This window comes from Arvicola amphibius, chromosome 10 (assembly GCF_903992535.2).
Source record: "Arvicola amphibius chromosome 10, mArvAmp1.2, whole genome shotgun sequence".
Taxonomy (NCBI): domain Eukaryota; kingdom Metazoa; phylum Chordata; class Mammalia; order Rodentia; family Cricetidae; genus Arvicola; species Arvicola amphibius.
The window spans coordinates 80184092-80203596 of record NC_052056.1 but is presented as its reverse complement, the minus strand read 5'-3'; the positions used below and the strand labels follow the sequence as shown (position 1 = coordinate 80203596).

Genomic DNA, 19505 nt, shown 5'->3' with positions numbered 1-19505 from the left:
AACTTGCTCTTGTAGACCAGGCTGGCCTCGAACTCACAGAGATCCGCCCGCCTCTGACTCCCAAGTGCTGGGATTAAAGGCGTGAGCCACCACCACATGGCTAGGACTTCACATTTTTAACATGGGTTCTGGGTAACTGAACTTTCATCACACCTTTGTTGATCAATGGCTTCAGATCCTGTCTCAAAAAAAGACCTTATCTTTTTTATATCTGTAACTGTATGCCACAGGTGTGGGGGTGCTGTCTGAGGACAGAAAAAGTTGTTAGATCCCTTAGAATCAGAGCCATAAGCAGTTGTAAACCCCAGGATGGGTTCTGGGGAATTGAACTTACATCCTGACACCTGAACTTGGGTCCTCTAGAGCAGGCGGTGCTCATAACTGCTGAGCCATCTCTCCAGGCATACCTTGGTTCTTGAGTCTCTCAATGAACCTGGAGTGCACTGGCTCTGCCGGCTAGCCACCGGGCCCCAGGAAACCCACCTGTGCCCACCTCCCCAGGCTGGGACTACAGGCAAACATCACTGCACTCAGCTTGGTACCCGTTCTGGGGTTTGAACTTAGGTCCTTGAGTTTGCGCAGCAAATACTTCACCAGCTTTCCTAGCCCCCTTAGGAATTTCTGATGGGGCTCACGAGCAGAATTGCCTCACCCCCTCCCCAAGACAGTGATGAGAACAGGGAGCCTGGGTCCTTTTCCACACCTCCTGTGGTCCTTTTCTCTCCCACCCCTTTCCAGTTGTGAAGTCCAAGAAGCATGGGAAGAAAAGCAAGGGCGAGAGCTTCGAGAGCTACGAGGTGGCACACCTGCGGCTGCTGAAGCTGACGGAAAATGGGGACCTAAACCAGCTCACCGAGGACTTCTTGGCCAAGGAGGAAAAGAACTTTGCCCGCTTCACCTATGTTACCGAGCTCAACAATGACATGGAGACCATGCATAAGAGGACACAGCGGATCCAGGTGCATGGCTTGCAGAACCTTCCCCAGGTGGTCCCCATACAAATCCACCTGCTCTGCCGACTATGCCCATGGGCCCTGAGTTTGTCCCCAACCCAATTATGACAATGGCATCTGCAGCAAGTGCCATCAACTCTGGGCTATGACCTAGGAGGGTGCTCTAAAAATTTGTTTTATTTTATGTGTATGGATGTTTCACCTGCGCGCGTGTCTGTGCACCATGTGCATGCAGTACCCACAGAGGTCAGAAGAGGGAGTCAGCTGTCCTGGAACTAGAGTTAGAGATGGCTGGGAACTGCCTAGTGGGTGCTGGGAATCAAACCCCAGTCCTCTGCAAGAGCAGCCAGTGCACCTAACCACGGAACTGTCACCCCCACTCCTCTACCTTGTCCTCTGAGACAAAGCCTGTGAATAGCGTTTGGAGCTCAACAACTGAGCCCCAGGGACTCTCCTGTCTCCCCGTTCCCATACTGGGGTTACAAGTGCATGCCACAATGACCAGATTTTTTTACATGGGTTCTGGGGATGGAACTCAGGCCCTGCCACCTTTGGCTTCCGGGTGGAAGAGAAGTGGTTGGTTGGTGCTCATCTCAGACAGGCCCGGTGCTCATTAGCATAGCGTTGCTGTGACCGGGCCTGAAGGAGAAAAACCCACTGCTTTCCTGAATCCATATCAGCTCTTACTTAAGTGGCTTCTGGGCCTCCTCACTCCCCATAGCACAAACACTTGCCCAGGGCAGAGTCCAAACCACTTCATGCCACACGCCAGTCCACTCAGAACCTGGCTGGCAACTGTCTTTGTGGTTCAGAACCAGTGATGACCCCCAGCCCCTCCTGGAGTTGCCCTACCTGGCTGTATTACTCACCCCCTCCATTGGTTCCCCCCCAACTGTGCCCTCCCCCTCTGATGATGTCATGTTCCTCAGGCCTGTCCCTGCCCTGCTGTCGCCTAGGGAATTCGTTATGCCTCCTTCTGAGGCCCTGTCATGTTTATGGGGAAGTTTCCCACTTGTGGGGTATGTCTAGGATAGGGTACCAGGCCCTTGGCTTGCCCTGTTGTTTGAGGTTAACTGGCCTGTCACTTCCCAGGCCATCTCATCACGGGAGAGCCAAGATTACCGCGGTGCATCCCCACAGCTGACTTCCTGTGGGTGGTTTGGTTTCAAACTCAGGTCCTCACAGTTGCACAGGTGCTTACCCTCAGAGCCACCCCTCAGCTCTGCAGGAGATGAGTCTCCCTGCGTGCTAGGCTTCAGCTTTTCCTTGGGGTCCACTGTCTCAATAGTCTGCAAGCCACAGGCTCCGGATTATTCTCACTCCAGCCAGGATGGTTACTCTGGAGCCCTGGCTGCCTTCTTGCTTTGTTTTGTGTTATTTTTTATTTTTATTTATTTATTTATTTTTGAGATAAGGCTTTACTTGGTAGCCTAGGCCGACCTGGAACTTACAGCAATCCTCCTGCCTCAGCTTGGTGATTGTGGAGATTTCAGGCATGAGTCACCAGGAAGCATCTCTGTTCACACTAGAATCCGGTTTTTTTTCTTCAAAGTTTTTTTTTTTCCTATTGTACACATCCAGCTTCACCCTTTTCCGGTAACCGGGTCATGGGTCCATCCTATCTGATCTCCTGTTAAGATTTGTTCAGCAGTTAAGAGCAGTGGCTGCACTTCCAGAGGACACAGGTTTAATTCCCAGCACCCACATGGCAACTCATAACTATCTGTAAACCCATTTCAGGGGGTTCCAATGCCTTCATACAGATATGCAGGCAAAAAAATGAATATATACAAAATAAAAATAAATAAGCTATTAAAAAAGATTTGTTCAGTAACTATCAACATTCCTTTCATTGCCGGGCGGTGGTGGCGCACGCCTTTAATCCCAGCACTCGGGAGGCAGAGGCAGGCGGATCTCTGAGTTCGAGGCCAGCCTGGTCTACAAGAGCTAGTTCCAGGACAGGCTCTAAAAAAGCTGCAGAGAAATCCTGTCTCGAAAAACCAAAAAAAGAAAAAAAAAGCAGAGCTTTCTATACAAACCCCCAAATTTCTAATTTCTCTGGGGACATCAAATCGGACACAAGGTGGTGATTTGTATAAGTCACTGTGGCCCTTGAATGCATTGCCACTGCCCTCTGGTGGCTGCCTGCAGTATGGCAGGAAGGTCTTTGTGGTCCTGCCTGTTCCAGAAGGGAGGAAGGCCCTAGTCCCTGTGCGGTGTGGATGCAGATGGATGTGAGGAGCACTTTGCAGCCTCCACAACACATTGGACCTTTGAGGGCTTTGGTAAGGTGGACTTTCCCTCTTTTGGCCTCAGTTTCCCTATTTGTTCTGTGATGTTGGGACCAGCATTGTAGCCTCCAGGCTCTTTGTTTGCTTTAGAGAATTGTAATTAGAGCCTGGAGTTCAAATGTCTGTTAGGGAAATACTGCACCTCAAACTGCACGTGTCCAGGATCTACGCCACACCAACAGCTCCGCAGACGGGCTCGTTATTGGCATTTAGCCATTGTGTGTGTGCCTTGAATTTACGGTCAGTGGTCAATTTGTCACCTCTCAGTAAATTTGTCTCCTCACTGGAGTGGCCACCTGTGCTGGCATCTTCCAGTATTTCTTGAGATGAGACCTGGGGATGGGAACTTCTGTGTCAAAGGGCTTGGACACATGCCCTGGGGACGATCAGAAAGGATGGATGTCTGGCCTGGCTCCAGGCCTGGAACTTGGAGTGGTCCTGGCTGCCTGAGCGGGCAACTCAGATTCTTGTGAGAGTTTGAGGGACCCCGGGCTAAGCCGCTGGGTTCAGTGAAGAAGCCACTAGTCGCACGTGGCTGTTTAAATTCTTACATGTAATACAGCAGAAACCCCAGATGCCCAGTGGTGGGAGTGGAATGTGGAGGACTCTGTTTATTATTCTGTTCTAGATGGTTCTAAACCTGTGGGCTGCCTAAGACCAATAGAAAACAGATACTTACAGTTCCTAACAGTAGCAAAATTACATTTGTGAAGTAGCAATGCAAATCATTTTATGGTTGGGGTCACGAGAACATGAGGAACTGCAGTAAAGTATCGCAGCATTATGAAGGTTGAGACCCACTGCTCTACATATTTCTAGATGATTCTCAGAGAGGATGAAAAAAAAGAAACCCCTGAAGAGGAGGAGGGGGCAGAGAGTTCCTTGATGGGTTACCCAACACTGGAAGTTTTTCCTCACCGATCCCCCTCTCTCCGAGCAGGATGACATCATCAACCTGCGGTCACAGCAGCAATCCTCCCATGAGGGCACTCGGAATATCCTGAAACAGATGGAGGTGAGCTGGATGCCCAGGGAGGGATGGGGAGCCTCCGGAACCTCGGAACAGGTGTCTGTTGTCACCTGTCCGTGGTCTGCCAGGTGGCCTGTCCCAACTACAGAATCTTGTGCCTGGGGTCTATTTATTGTAAAGATGAGTCCCTTTGCAGGGGGTCAAACCCCAGCCCTGGGGCTGCGATTCCATCCTGACACATCTCTACCTCAGCTTCTCCTTCTAATTCTTCCTTGGCCCAACTCCACCATTTTCACCTGTGATAATGACCACAAATCAACCTCCTCCCTCCCTTCCTCTCTGTGTGGAGAATCAAGCCCAGGGCCTCCTTCACACTAGCTCCTCCCGCTACCAGTGAGCCACAGCCCACACCCCACATGCAAATGCTTCCTGTACTAGTCAGTAGAGACCAGGCTATGCCTACTCCTCTGGCCCAACCTCCCTTCATCACCCTGGGGAGCAGGTGCCACTCGAAATTTTTCCATTTCTCAGGTGTGGAAACTGAGGTCAGAGAGGTAAAAGTGACTTGGCCAACCCTAGGAAGCCGAGATATCCTGGGGTTTGGGTCTTATTGGGGGGGCACAGGGTCTCATTATGTAGCCCTGATGGTCTGGAATTCACTATGTAGATAAGATTGACTTCAAACTCACAGAGATCATCCTGCCTCTGCCTCCCCAGTGCTAGGATTTCCCACTTCCCTGATGATACCCTGGGAGCCTGAGAAAACTAGAAGGATTTTTTTGTATTTTTTTTTAAAATAAGCTGAAAATTGGCACTTCCAGGATGGGAGGATGGGTGTCCTTGTGGTGGCATTTGCCACCCAGGCTCTCCTTGGTGTGTGATTTCAATCCCAAGGATGCCTGGCGATTGCATTAGAGCAGCCGGGGACCCCAGCCATCATATACATGCTCCAGGCAGGAGGAAGGTGGACACGTGGTGAGAAGGCCTCACTGGCTGAGTCAGGAAGCTTCAGTCATCTGTCAGGGCACCCCCGGGCTAAATGGGTTCTCTCATGGAGGTGTAGGGAAAAGGAACAACAGACACCGGGTAATAAGTGGATTGTGCCTGACTGGTTTGGGTGTGGAGTGCGTGCTTGTGATCCCTATGCCCAGTAGGCTGAGGCAGGAGGATCCAGAGCTCAAAATGACAGTTCCTGCCCCTGAGCATCTTCCCTCCGATCCCTTGAGGCCGGCTCATTTCTGCCCTGTTTCCCCGACCAGGTAGGTGGCACCATTCTCGACTCTGCCTATGGGGGGCAGCAAAGCTCAGGTCAAGGAAGAGGGCTGGGCCCTGTTGCCATTCAGGCTGGCCTCGGCAGGTGGTCTCCGGCCTAACCCCACACCCTTTGCTTGGGGGCACCTAGAACTCTAGACTCTTCCCTGGGGTTGGGACTAGCAGTGCCTTCATTGGTTTTTCTCCTCCTGGCCCTGTATTTACTGTTTTCTGTCTTCATGAGGGGAGCTTGGGGGCGCTGTCCCCCTCCCAAATGCAAATACCTCAGCAGGAGAATCCATTCTCGGAGCTATGAACTCTCAGATGTTCCCACCCTGCTGAAGGCTGTCTCCACCTGTCAAGTCAGAACCCTCCCACCCCGCCCTCTTCACCATCTCCTCTCTACCCAGGAGCCCAGGTTAGGCACTCAGAGCAATCACTTATTTTTGAGACAGGGTCTTATGTACTCCAGGCTAGCCTCAAACTCGCTACGTGGACAAGGATAACCTTGGACTCCTGATCCTCCTGCCCCCGCCTCCAGAATTGCAGGAGTGCACACGGCACAGGGTTTACGCAAGTGATCCACCCGCCGAGCGAGCTACACCCTTAGCTGTCTGTTTCTTCTTCCTTTTGTTTGCCGCTGACAGGAAGCTTCATTTCTTTGATTGCTTACCCTCTGGGGTCTGCAAGCCTGCCTGGGGTCCCCCAGTCACATGCACAGAGAGTCCCCAGCCTCAGGCCAGGCCTGGTGTCTGTCTGTCCCCAGGAGAAACTGAGGAAGACCACCGAGGATGCAGACATTTTTGAGAACAAGTACAAGGAGATGAGCAAGACCTTGGAATATCTCAAGAACTCAGTGGAAAAGCTGTTCAAGAAGATTAACTGCGACGCCACGGAGATCCTGGGCAAGCTGGGCGAGACCGGGAAGATAACGGACATCAACCTTCAGCGGTACTTCGGTGAGCACAGCCGTGGTGCAGCCTGCCTGGGTTCAAATTCTGATTCTTCACTTACTAGCTGTGTGACTTTAGCCACGTTCCTGACCTTCTCTGCGCTCAGGTTCTTTCACCTCTAAAATGAGGGTAAACTCAGGTGCTACCTCATTGGGCTGTTGGGAGGATTAAATATGGGATAGTTGGTGATGGTCTCAGTGGACACAGGAGAGCAATTAGGGAAATTCAATGCCCTTAATGAGAAAAACTAAAAGTAAAAGGGAACTTTCTTACACGCATACACAAACACTATACACATACATGCTCACACACACCTGAACACATGGATATACACACATACACATGTATGTGCACACACACAGGTACCCATACAAACCTATACACACAGACATTCACACACATGTAAAAGATACACTATACACATGTGTGCACACACATGCAAACAACACACACACAGATGCACAAACTTGCATGTACCTGCATGAGCATGCATATAGTCACGTTCACACATAAACACACACACACACACACACACACACACACACACACACACACACACACACAAACGAACGAAGCAGGATAAAGACTCAGAGACAAGGCCGGGCAGTGGTGGCGCACGCCTTTAATCCCAGCACTCGGGAGGCAGAGGCAGGCGGATCTCTGAGTTCGAGGCCAGCCTGGTCTACAAGAGCTAGTTCCAGGACAGGCTCTAGAAACTACAGGGAAACCCTATCTCGAACCCCCCCCCCAAAAAAAGACTCAGAGACAAAAATTGCAGTTCAACCTGAAGACCAGAAAAGTAAAGCAGTCAGCAACTGGCTTTTACCTAGACCTCAGTTCAAAAATGGTAAGCCTGCCTCCAGGAATCTCAGAATGAGATTGAGACTGTGAGTTGTCTCCTCATGTTTTATAATCCTCTCTAGGGTTGGGGTTAAAGGTGTACACCACTGGATTAAAGACATGCACCGCCTTGTTTCTATGGCAAACTAGTGTGGCTACTGGGATTAAGGGTCTGTGTGACCACTTCCTGGTCTGTAAGGCTGACCAGTAGGACTGTCTTACTCTCTGATCTTCAGGCATGCTTTATTTATTAAAATAAAAATTAAATGTCACTACATTTCCCCTTTTTGTCTAAAATAAAAGAAAAGGCTATAACTACTATAAGAAAAACTATATACAATAAGTACAATAACTGTACACAATATATTTAGGCAATAAATACATCAACAATGATGTCTAGTTCATTAGCATTTGATAAATTCAGAGAAAATACTCCATATCTATCCTATTTTGATGAGTCCAAAATTTTGTACCTAAAATAATTTCTACCACAACTTGCATTATCTTCCAAAACTATCTTCTGCTATCTCACAACCTTATATACTTTATAATTTTTTTAGTGAATTTCTTTTCTGAGTCTTATAAGGGAGACTATAACTATCTAGTCTTCAACTATCTCAGAGACCCAAGAAGGAAATAATATTAACTGAGTAAGTAGGAAGTGGAAGCAAGTGACTTCCAAAGAATGTGAGAAACGACAGAAACATCTGACTGCCTGGACAGTCACCCAGAGTTCCTCTGCAACCTTGGGGCATCCATCTTCAGCCTACAGGCCTAGCATATCTGACAGACTTTTCTGTGAAGCAGGAGATTCTCAAAGGCTGTCCCTCCTTGTCTTGACAATGTTTGTCAGTCATTTTATTTTGTGTCCTGCTTGTCCAATTAGGACAGCACACTGTCAACAGTCAAGGCAAGGGCACTTTCTTCCCAGTGGCTTACTTTTGCCACAAAGAAAGCAAGCTATATGTGGAATTTCTTTGGTGCCCATCATCCTCTTTGAAGTAGATTGGTGCTTCCAGGAGCAGACATGTCTCATTGTCATAAAAAAGAAAAAAGAACCTATGTTATTAAAACATCTTAAATGCCATATTCAGTATATCTCTAAAGTGTTTGAAGATGACCTGTCTATTTAAAATATATCTCTGTTTGACCTTGAAATCATACAAGTTCAATTATACTAGGTGATTAATTACTAACCTGCATTTCTTATTATCTTAAGTAGTTGGTAATAATAACTTCCAAGGACTATAAATTTATATTACATTGTTAAATGAACGTATAGGTACAGTACCTTGAATTAGGAACATATATATATAGTCTGTTTTAACAAAATTAATCTCAAATTTGTATCAATATATAAAATTTGGATACAATATACAAAAGTCCAATCCAATGTAAAACATTTAAAATTAGCAGTTGTTTTTTTAAAAAGTAGATTCAATAATCTACCTTTTTTTTTGGTTTTTCGAGACAGAGTTTCTCTGTGGCTTTGGAACCTGTCCTGGAACTAGCTCTTGTAGACCAGGCTGGCCTTGAACTCACAGAGATCCACCTGCCTCTGCCTCCCAAGTGCTGGGATTAAAAGGCGTGTGCCACCACAGCCCGGCCCTAGCCAGTGCTCTGCCTCCTGAGTGCTGGGATTAAAGGTGTGAGCCATCACCACCCGACAATAATCTACCTTTTTATCTTATCATATCTATATCCTTCCCTTTTCTTTTCAGAGTAGATTCAATAATCTACCCTTTTATTCTATCCTATCTATAATATCCATAATTCATTGAACAACCAAAAACCACCCACCCCACTTCTTGGGAATGTGACCTCACCACTTGGGAATGTGGGTGCCATATTCTTAAATTCACTTTCTACTGTCTGGGGGTGATGGTATTTTTAGGGAAATCTTGAAAGAAAAATTTGGGTTAACTGTCAAGTCCTGGGAGAGGTAGCTGTATCACTCAGCCTATGCATCATGGGAAAGTGCAGGGCTTGTCTCAAGTCCTGGCTGGAGGGGTCTGTGAGGCTGGGTCATCTCATCTAGCCATCTTGAAATTGTTCTGAGAAGTTGATAGTCCAAAGCCAATCTTTAAGGGGTGCTGTCAGCTGGATGACATCATATGAAGCAGGTAGAATCGTTGTTGTGGGGCCCCATCTTCTTCCTGGAGACTTCAGACATTACTGTAGGAAAATTTATTGTTCACTGTGGAAAACTTAAACATTATTTACATCAAAGTGGAAGGTTTGAATTTCAATAAGCATATTCAAAGGAAGGTACCATAGAGATGAAAATAGGTATGCGGAGAAGTAAAATTTTTGAAAGCAGAGCTTTGATAACCTTAGGCCCTAGATTTTCTCTGCCTTCTGTCCCGCCATGGGGCTGGGGGCAAGCCATGGGACCACAGGAACCACAGGAACCACAGCAGCTGTGGGGGACGGACGGACACTCAGAGTGGTGCCCCATGGGGTGATGGGGTGGCAGCAAGGATGGGCGGGCACGGCAGGAGAGGAAGCTGAACAGGGGCGGATGGGAGCTGGGAGAGCTAGCGCTTCTCCTGAACTCAGGTGGCTAAATTTGGATCCAACTCCTACAGGAATTCCAATCCCAGCTCTGGCCTGGGCTGGCGGCAAAAAAAAAAAAAAAAAAAAAAAAGCCCCTCAGGCAAATGGCTTTTTTTTTTTTTTTTTTTTTTTTTTGGTAAATTTGTGCCCCAAAAGCTGGGCACCAAATAAAGCACAATTAATAAAAACTCAGAGACAGAAATTGGGGTTCAACCTGAAGACCAAAAAAAGCAAAGCAGCCAGCCACTGGCTCTTTCCTTGACTTCAGTCTGAAAATGGCCATCCTGCCTCCAGGAATCTCAGACTGAGACAGACTGAGAGCTGTCTCCTCCAGTCTTATATTCCTCTCTTTGGCTGGGATTAAAGGCCTGAACCGCCTGTTTCTGTGTCAAACTAGTGTGGCTGCTGGGATTAAAGGTGTGCGTCACCACTGCCTCGTCTGTAAGGCTGGCCAGTGGGGCTATTTCACTCTCTGATCTTCAGGTAAATTTTATTTATCAACATACAGATGAAATACCGCTACACACGCATACGTACACGCCTCGTATCTGAGCCTCATGCTTTTTTCTCTAAGATGAGGAAGAAGGCAAGCATGGGGCTCCATTGAGCTTGTTTAGTGCCGTATAGTAACCCTTGCCGAGGCAATAAGACAAGAGAAAAATAAAAATCCCGATAGGAAGCAGGAAACGAAGCACTCAGAGTGGGACCCGGTATGTAGCGTGTGCTAGCTGACTGCCCTTTGCATTTCCAGGTTTGGCTTCATGTTCAAGGTAAAGAGCAGACATGAAAACTCAGGTCACGGCAGCTTGGCATGAATGGTGCCCCCTCTATTCTTAAAATTTAACCCACAGGGGCTGGAGAGATGCTCAGCGGCTAAGAGCCTATACTGCTCTTGCAGAGGGCTTGGGTTTGAACCCCAACAACCACATCGGTGTCCCCGACAAAAGAAAAGACATAAAGGCCTGGAGTCAGGATACCTTGACTTTTAGTTTACAGTGGAAAGCTGAATTTTGGTCTTCCCATTGTCAACACTGAGGGAACCCTTTTCAGACCATGCTTTCTGAGAAGCTGTCACTCGTGGTGCTTTGGATGCAGGGCCACCCAGGCGGCAGCCGTGACCACGACCCCGTTGTCTTCCAGCCATCATTGAGAAGAGGACCAATGACCTGCTGCTGCTGGAGTCGGTCCGGCGCCTGCAGGACGCAGAGGGGCCCGACGTGGATGTACCGCAGCCCTTTGTCAACCCCTTCTGGGGCGGCTCTGCCCTCCTCAAGCCCCCAGAGCCTACAAAGGTTGTGCCCCCTGTGTTTGGGGCAGAATCCTTCAGTGACAAACTTGAAGAGGGTGAGTTCTTTCTCAATGCCACCCAGGCAGGCCACTGGATAGAGTCTCTTAAGGAGCCTGAGTCCCTACAGGGTCTGTGGGCCAAGCCTCAGTTTCCCTTGTTACTTCTTTGAGTAACATCCCACTGTGTGAGCAACCATCCCACTGTGGCACTGGTTTGAAAACACAGATGGGAATATATCCTTATGGAAAACTGAGGGGTCAGAGCAGAAGTAAGACCATAGTCACTGTAGCCTCAAACCAGAAACAAGCAAAGGATCCTGCATGTGTGCGTGCACACACACAAACACACACACACACACACACACACACTCTCTCTCTCTCTCTCTCATGTACATACTCATTTAAACATGCAAGCATAAACACACACTTATTCTCATACACTCATACGCACATACATTCTCAAACACATGCACACACATTTGCACACACATACACACATTCTCAAGCATATACATACACACATGTATGCACACACATTCAAGCATACACATACACACATGTATGCACACATACACACATGCACCATTCACTCTTAAGTCAGAACTTAACAAACAATGGAGTATTATGCAGCCACTAAAGCAAATGTCACTCTGGGTAAGATAGCTTGGCCATCAAACACGGGCTGTGCAGTACAGTTTTGTTGTTGCTATGAAACCAGCGGTTCCCCCACTCTGACTTGGGAACTCCCCGAGGGCACATCTCTGCTTGGAGCTCTCCAGGGCTTTCCACACCATGCCCGGCTCGGCATGGAATGACCTGTCCCTGGGAAGGAAGTGAGCTGGGTGTCAACTCCCAGCTCCTCACAGAGCTCTGTCCTGGGTGCAGTGGAGCAGCCCCTGGACCACAGCAGCCTCCGGCAGCTGGTCTTGGAGAACTACCTTCAGAAGGACCGTGGCAAGGACCCACAGGACACCCTGTCGGAGAAGGGGGATGAACTGAGGCCCAAGAAGAAAATGGTAGGCTGAGCTGGAGAGGCTGTGTTCCACACCCAGAGATAATAAATGTTTTCTTCCTGAGCCCCAGGGCCTTTGCATGGGCTGTGCTGAGGCGCTCCGAGGGCTGGAAACCAACCTTATGTGGGGTGGAGGACAGAGAAGGATGGAACTCAAAATCTGGGGCCCCAGGTTAAGTGCTCCTGGAAGAAGGGATGTCCCTGAGGGATGCTCTCAGGACCACAGGTGGGGTATGGAGAGTCAGAGTTTGGGGGCTCTGACCCTCCAGGAACCACCCTTTGAACTCCAGCTTCCTGCAAGGGGACCATAGGGACTTCATTGATTGCACGGCTGGATCTGACCCTGGGGATGGGACTGTGGGATCCTTCTCTCTCAGACAGGGCCTTGCTGTGTAACCTAGGCAGTCACCATGCTTGAAGTTGGCTTTCCATTTTTAGTTCATCGATAGTGACTTGGCTCTAGGGCCATACAAGGCCCAGGTCAGGGGAGTCAGGGACTGCTACCAGTTTGTTTGGGTTTTTTTTTTGACACAGGCTTTCATTATGTAGCCCAGGCTGGCCTGAAACTCACTATTTAATCCTGTCTAAATCTGGAACTCACAGAGATCCTCCTGCCTCTGCCTCCTGAGTGCTGGGATTAAAGATGTGCTCCACCATGCCCAGGCTGTGCTGTATCAAGTCCCCCTCCCCAAAGCAAACAGAGCTAAAGGAAAGCTGCCTTGGGGCAGATGGATGGCACTGGCCACCCTGGATGCAGCTGCTCCCGAAGCCCAGGACTTCTGAGCTTTTGGAACCTTTTGTTTTTATTTTTGTTTCTTTCTCTTTCCTTCCTTCTTCCTTTCTTTTTTTGAGACAAGGTTTCTCTTTGTAGCTCTGACCATCCTGTTACTCTATCTGTAGACCAAGCTGGCCTCAAACTCAGAGATCCACCTGCCTCTGCCTCCCGAGTGCTGGGATTAGAGGAGTGTGCCAGGCAAAAGTCCTTTTTTTTTTGAAATGAGATTCCTGCAGCCTTCACACAACCCAAATATTTTTTGAGTTTGGCTACACAGGACCAACAGCCATCATGACTAGATCCAAGACTTCCTGTTTATTTGCACATGGCCTTGGCTGGGGTGGCAGGGGCTGGGCTGGAGAGCAGGCTGTAGGTCACCACAGGCTGGGCTCAGGGCTCAGTCCTTCTCTTCCCCGTGGGTGATGATGTGGACTAAGTTCTTGTAATCGAGATTGCCGGTGACATCTGGGGGAAAGGCTGTGAACATCTGGTCGATCTGAGAGCAAGAATGGTAGGGATAGAGACAATGAGAGTGGCAAGGGGCAGAGAGGCCTGAGAGCCCAGGAAAGACCTGGGAAGGACCCCTGTTCCACAGCCGCCAGTGGGTTGAGGCAGGAGGTCCAGCTCCCTGGGCACTCAGCCCAGGCTACCGTCCTGGCTCAGTGTCTGTGTCCACACACTCCCGTGTCATTACCATCCCTGCCTCTATTCCCCAGGGTGACCCCAAGGTCTCCTAGACACCCCAGGCACCCTGCAATGGAGAATAGAGGTCCAGTCGCACAGGGAGCTGGGTGGATCAGGCTCAGGTATGCCAGGGCCTGGTGGGAACTGCAGCTGAATGCAGGCAGAGGGCCCATTGTGGTCACATGGCCAAAGAGGTCATATTCTTGGAGGGAAACCAGAAATGGAGGTGGGTTATTTTACATACAATTTCCCTGTTTAAAAAGTATTGGATGAAACAGTCATAATGGTGCCTGTGATCCCAGCACAGGGAGGCAGACAGAAGGACTGGGAATTTAAAGTCACCTGGATTAAGTAGCAAGTTCTAGACCAGCCAGGGCTGTGTAGTGAGACTCTGTCTTAAAAGGCACCCCCTCCCCCAACATGGTTTTGAATGTTTACTATTGGTTCCCCTGACTTTTCTCTATCTTGCCGTGCTGGGGATTGAACCCAGGTTTCCTTGCACGTCAGGCAAGTGCTCTAAGCCTGAGCTACAGTACCAGCCTTGTTAATCTTTATTTTGTGGCAGATCTGACCAAGTTGCCCAGGTTGGCCTTGAATGCTATAGCTTGCGCAGGCCTTAAACCTGCAATCCTCCTGCCTCAGCTTCTCTGGTAGCTGGGGTTGCTACAGACTGCCATAGGCCTGTGTCATGAGACCTAGCTGGCTTGAATTTGTAACCACCAAAAGTCACTGTGCCCTGGCCCTGTGATGGCATTGTGCACTGCGAACATCACTGAGCCTTGTGGCATGTGGCAGTAGATTCTGTTCTCATCCCACCTTGACAGATGGGGAGACTGAGGCACAGTGAGGTTAAAGTCTCAAGTCCCATGAGTGATGGAGTGATGGATGGTTCTCTCGGGAGACAAACACCAGAGCGAGACAGAGCTCTTGTGAAGGGGGCTGGGCAGTGGGGACACTGGGAACCCTGTACCTCCTCTTTGGAGAATCTCTCTGCTTGTGTGGTCAGCATCTCCCGGACACTGTAGGAGAGGAGAGAGCAGGTGATGGTGACATATGTCGGGGGTGGAAAGTGGGGACCCCACTCCCTCAGAAGTCACTCACTAGTCAGCCTTCAGCGACCCTTTGCCTTCGGGGTCAAACACCTTGAATGCGTTGAGAATGGTCTCCTCGGGGTCAGCCCCTGTAAGAGAAGGTGGGCTTACCCATCTGATGGGACTGGAGCCACTGGGGCTGCAGGAAGTGGACCCAGGTCCCCCAGAGCCAGAGGGGCTGGGGTGAGGCCATTTCCCTCCCTCAGGGAGATCTGGGTTTGAACAAGGCTGGGGAGTTGGCTCAACAAGAGGGCTTGCTGCTCCTGAGTACCCCCATGGCAACTCACATCTTCCTGTAACTCTGCCTCTTCTGGCCTCCATGGGTACTGCATGCATGTGCTATGCATGCACATATACCCATAAATAATAATATCTTAAGAGAAGGCTGAGGAGCCAACAGGAAGTCAAATGCAAGGGAGGCTTCAAGAACAAGACTGGGCAGGTTGACTCTGGGACGTTGTGGGCTGCAGGGGCTTTCTGTCTCTGAATGAACCATGACCTGGGGGGTAAGAGTAGAGCCAGCCACTCAGGTACTCCAAAATATGTCAGTAACTGAAGCCGATCAGCCCAAGGTTGGGTAGAGGACTTGGAAATAACCCATTGCCAAACAGCTTCCCCTGCTGGAGGAGTGACCCCAGCTAGAGAAGTACACCCCCACACCGCCACTGGAGGAGGGATCCCCTGCTGGAACAGCGCCACCAGCAGCTGAAGCAGCTACCCTGCTTGCTTTTATGCTATTTTTCTTCTTATTATTTTTCATGTGCATGAGTCTTTTGCTTGCATATATGTCTGTATACTACATGTGTGCCTGGTCTCTAAAGAGAGCATTGGACCTCCTGAAACTGAAGTTACTGACGGTCGTGAACCACTATGTAGGTGCTGGGAATTGAACCTGGGTCCTCTGGAAGAGCAGCCAGTGCTTTTAACCATTGACCATCTCTCCAGCCCTTCCACACTAGTTTTCAATGGATACTTTTCCACTTGTGAGTTACCCATCTTTCACCCATGCTGTCTCTTCTAGAGCTTAATTCATGTCCACAGGTGAACACACACGCACACACACATGCACGCTCACACTCACATGCACAAACTCACCTTTAAGTTTCTCCCCAAACATGGTGAGAAACACAGTGAAGTTGATCGGGCCCGGAGCCTCCTTGATCATTTCATCAATCTCTTCGTTTTTCACATTCACGCGTCCTAGCAGGAAACAAGGGCTGAGCGCTGGGAGGGGCAGCGGTGGCCCTCTGTGATCCAGCTTCCAGGAAGCTGGTCTGGGAACCGTTGGGGACAGTGGTGTGCGTGTGTGTGTGTGTGTGTGTGTGTGTGTGTGTGTGTGTGAAAGAGATAGAGAGAGAGAGAGAGAGAGAGAGAGAGAGAGAGAGAGAGAGAGAGAGAGAGAGACAGACAGACAGACCTAGGGCAGATTTCCCCAGCAGTGTTCTCGAGCAGTCAGCCAGCATCTGATGTGGACTGGGGTGGTTAAAACATTGTGGTCAAGGCGGGGGTCATGGTTCGGGGGATTAAGTGGTGGCCTAGAATGCAAGAGGCCCTGGGTCCCACACCCCAGCACCTCATAAATCGGGTGTGGTGGCGAATGCCTGCACTGGGAAGATCAGGAGTTCGAGGTTCTCCTGGGCTACATAGTGAGGTTGAGGCTAGCCTGGGCTACATGAGACTTGCGCTCATTAAATGAATAATGTCTTCAGGCCTGAAACCTTTAATATAAATAAAACATGCTTGTGTTGCGATGCCCTTCTGAGATGCGGGTAGAGGGCTACGTCTCCAGTCACCAAGGGAACTCAGTCAGGCTTGCTGCAGCCCGAGCTGCATGGTGTCACATCCCTGCTCTCTCTCCTGCACACATATGCCTCTGTGCAAAACAGACAAAGCTGGTCCCTTCCTAAGACTACATTTTTAAGGTAAAAGGCCGCAGCAGATACAAAGGTGGATTGTGTGGTGTCCAACTCCCAGAGCTGTTTTTGGAGCCCTGAGTTCTGCAGATGGGCACAGGTGGGACTGGCTCACACTCTTGAGATGCTAAATAAGTCAAAATCCCAAATGGGATGACCCCAGTAGCTTGAAAAACAAATATCTAGAAGGATTTTAAGGATTGAGACTGAAGCGTTGCTCGGAGCATGGCTTTCTGGCTAATTCTGTTTTCTCCTTTATTCTTTTCTGTGTAGTTTGAATTTTCTATTATGAGTCAGGAGTGTGTTATAAAATCTGTCTGTACTGCCCCCCCCCCCAACCCCTTGGGTTAAAAAGGAAAGGAGGAAGCATGCGAAGGCCCCTGGAGTTGCTCCCAAAGCCTGGTTGCAGCTGAAACTTTGGCAGATGACAAACAGGCTCTTTCTTGGCTTCTTTTGATGCCCACACCACCCCTCCTCCACCTTCTACCCTAGTATGGGAAGGCAATCTCTGTGCAGGGTTCATGCCACATACCTAGGGCAGCAAATGTGTCCCTCAGGTCATTCTTGTCAATGAAGCCATCTCTGTTCTGGTCCATGATTGTGAAGGCCTGTGGGGCAAGGAGAGTTCAGCTGAGGAGGGGGAAGGGGTTTCTGGGAGCTTCAGGGACCACAACATAGAATGGATTGAAGAATTGGAAACAGTCTGAGTTGATTTAACTGCAATGTCCCTGTTAGGCCCCCACCCTAGAGAATCAAAATCATGTCCCCATAAAACCCTGAGAGGTAGAGTTGCACACCTTTAATCCCCGCACTTGGGAGGCAGAGGCAGGTAGATATCTGTGAGTTCAAGGCCAGCCTGGTCTACAGAGTGAGTTCCAGAACAGTCAGGGCTATTACACTGTCTCGAAAAACAACAAAAGACACTGGCCAGACATGTAGGAGAGCCCCAGGCACACCCTAACATCTTCAAGGGAGGAATGAGACACCAAATGAGCTCATGCTACCGAGCATGGTTCAGTCCTGAAAAAGCACAGTGGTCCCATCCTTGTCACAGCAGGGTTTCACAGAGGGAGCAAGGCCACCAAGATGACCGACCATGGGCCACTGGTTGCCTGGGTGACCACAGGCACTAAGTTTCCTCTTTTGAGGTGACAGGTGACCTGAGGTTTCATGGTGGTGACTGGTAAAGACACGGTAAGAGCAAAACCTGGTGATCCACAGCAGGTGGTGTTAGTAGGGACAGAGGAACCGTCTTAGAACCTATGTAGAAATGCTTCTGTGACCGCAGCACCCACCCCCGCCAAGGGCCAGGTGTAAGTGAGGACTGGGACATGACTTTGAGCTTGTCCTTCTTGACCATGGCCAGTGGCTTCATTTGGCCACTTTAATTAGGGCCAGAAGTGATTGCAGCAAGGCACAGCCCACTGTTGAGGGCGACAGGCTTCACACAGAACCGCACTCAGTTGTCCGAGGCGGCCCTGCCCTTTCTGCTTTGGCACTGGAAAGGAAATTCTTCATGGTTAATATGCAGAGACGCGGCAATGATAGACATATCAGTGATGGGCATGGGTGGACGGCCATGCTGCCCAGCCCACACACCAGGGCCCAGGCAGGGAAGGGGAATCAGGAAGGACTATAGGGACCAGGGGCTGGACTTGATCCTCCTGCCATCCCCTCTCTCTGTTGTTCATCATTTTGCCTCCCCGCCCCCAAGCACAGGAGCGACTGAGGACCTCAGGACACAGGTGACCAAAGTGGGAATCAACACTGAGCAGAGATTGCCAGTGGGTGACTGTGGCTCCCCAGCCCCTCTCTTCTGGGCTTTTCTGGAAGATTCCCTGTATGTCAGCCGTGTGTGTGTGTGTGTGTGTGTGTGTGTGTGTGTGTGTATAATCTATAGAAGTTACTAAGACCAAGTGTTTGTTCAGGGGTTTGCAGACAGTCTGAATGAGCCTGGGCACGTGGGCATGCAGGTCATTTCCCCGGTTGAGTGTTCTTCATCTGGGGAGGGGGCTGCCACACCTACCTCCTTGAACTCCTGGATCTGGGCCTGCTCAAACATGGAGAACACGTTGGAGCTTCCGCCTTCTATCCTCTTCTTGGCTTTCTTCGGTGCCTGGGGAGGAAGCAGCCATTAGACACCGCTGAGGCCCAGGCCTGCCCTGTCACCTGGTGAGGGAATCCCCTTTGCCCAGACAACATGAGAGAGAAAATGACACTTGAAAGCATGCAAACATTATCTCATTCTCTCTCGGCTCCACCAAGGAGACAGACTTACTGAGGCTCAGAGAGAGTGAGTCACTTATCCCAGGTCACACAGCCACAGAAACCCACATAGTCTGTGACCCAGCCACTGTCTCGCTCTGACTAGGAGGTTGGGAGGCAGACACATACCCAACACTACGAAGTTGCAAGTTCAGAAGATAGAACCAGAAAAACTTTCCCGAATGGAAAACGAACAACCCAAAATGAAACCCAACCCAAAACAAAACCCAACCCAAACCAAAACCCTCCCCCTTTTTATTCAATTTTTGCAAGTCTCCTAGAGCGCTGCTCTTTTCAGCTCCTTGGGGACACTGATTGGGGTCACTCTGCATGGCTGGTGCACAGTGCTGGTCTATCTAGGGCTGGGGGGGGGGGTTATGAAAACTTCCCTCCTCCTCCAATGGGGTCCTTGGCTTACAGGCGCCTCTTGATTGCCCACCCTGCATCTTCCCTCAAGGGTCTGCTGGCCACTCACCATAGTGTCTGGAGCTGGCTACTGCCTCTGGAGAATTTCACGAGTCTACTGGCCTGCATCTGCTGTGGAACAATAAATACCTCTTCCCCGGGGTTAAAAATAACCCCATGACCACTTTTGGCAGTTGTAGGTAAGGCAGAGGCCACCTAAGCCCCCCCACTCCATGCCGTTCTTCTGAAGTAAGAGCTG

General features: G+C 49.7%; 2 protein-coding genes across 4 annotated transcripts in view; one reads left to right on the top strand and one right to left on the bottom strand.

The window, feature by feature from the left end:
- Ccdc63 (coiled-coil domain containing 63) overlaps window positions 1-12126 on the top strand; it is a 34861-nt gene extending 22735 nt beyond the window's left edge. The window contains exons 6-10 of one of the 2 annotated variants that reach the window (XM_038346385.1): window positions 739-959; window positions 4185-4259; window positions 6232-6424; window positions 10955-11158; window positions 11987-12126. In XM_038346385.1, coding sequence (XP_038202313.1) covers window positions 739-959; window positions 4185-4259; window positions 6232-6424; window positions 10955-11158; window positions 11987-12126 — 833 coding nt within the window. Of the gene's footprint in view, window positions 1-738; window positions 960-4184; window positions 4260-6231; window positions 6425-10954; window positions 11163-11969 lie in introns of both variants that reach the window. The other variant, XM_038346383.1, reaches the window with a different exon arrangement.
- A 1159-nt stretch (window positions 12127-13285) lies between these two features.
- Window positions 13286-18686, bottom strand: Myl2 (myosin light chain 2). 2 transcript variants are annotated; one of them, XM_038345895.1, is made up of 6 exons: window positions 18603-18686; window positions 17109-17184; window positions 15759-15863; window positions 14674-14752; window positions 14543-14591; window positions 13286-13384 (listed from the first exon to the last, which is right to left on the bottom strand). In XM_038345895.1, the coding sequence occupies exons 1-6, from the start codon at window positions 18636-18638 to the stop codon at window positions 13286-13288; spliced, it is 444 nt and encodes a 147-aa protein (XP_038201823.1). In that variant the 5' UTR covers window positions 18639-18686. The 2 variants fall into 2 exon arrangements, with proteins under 2 accessions (XP_038201823.1, XP_038201824.1); XM_038345896.1 differs by lacking the exon at window positions 18603-18686 and adding an exon at window positions 17389-17400.
- Window positions 18687-19505: the final 819 nt, after the last annotated feature.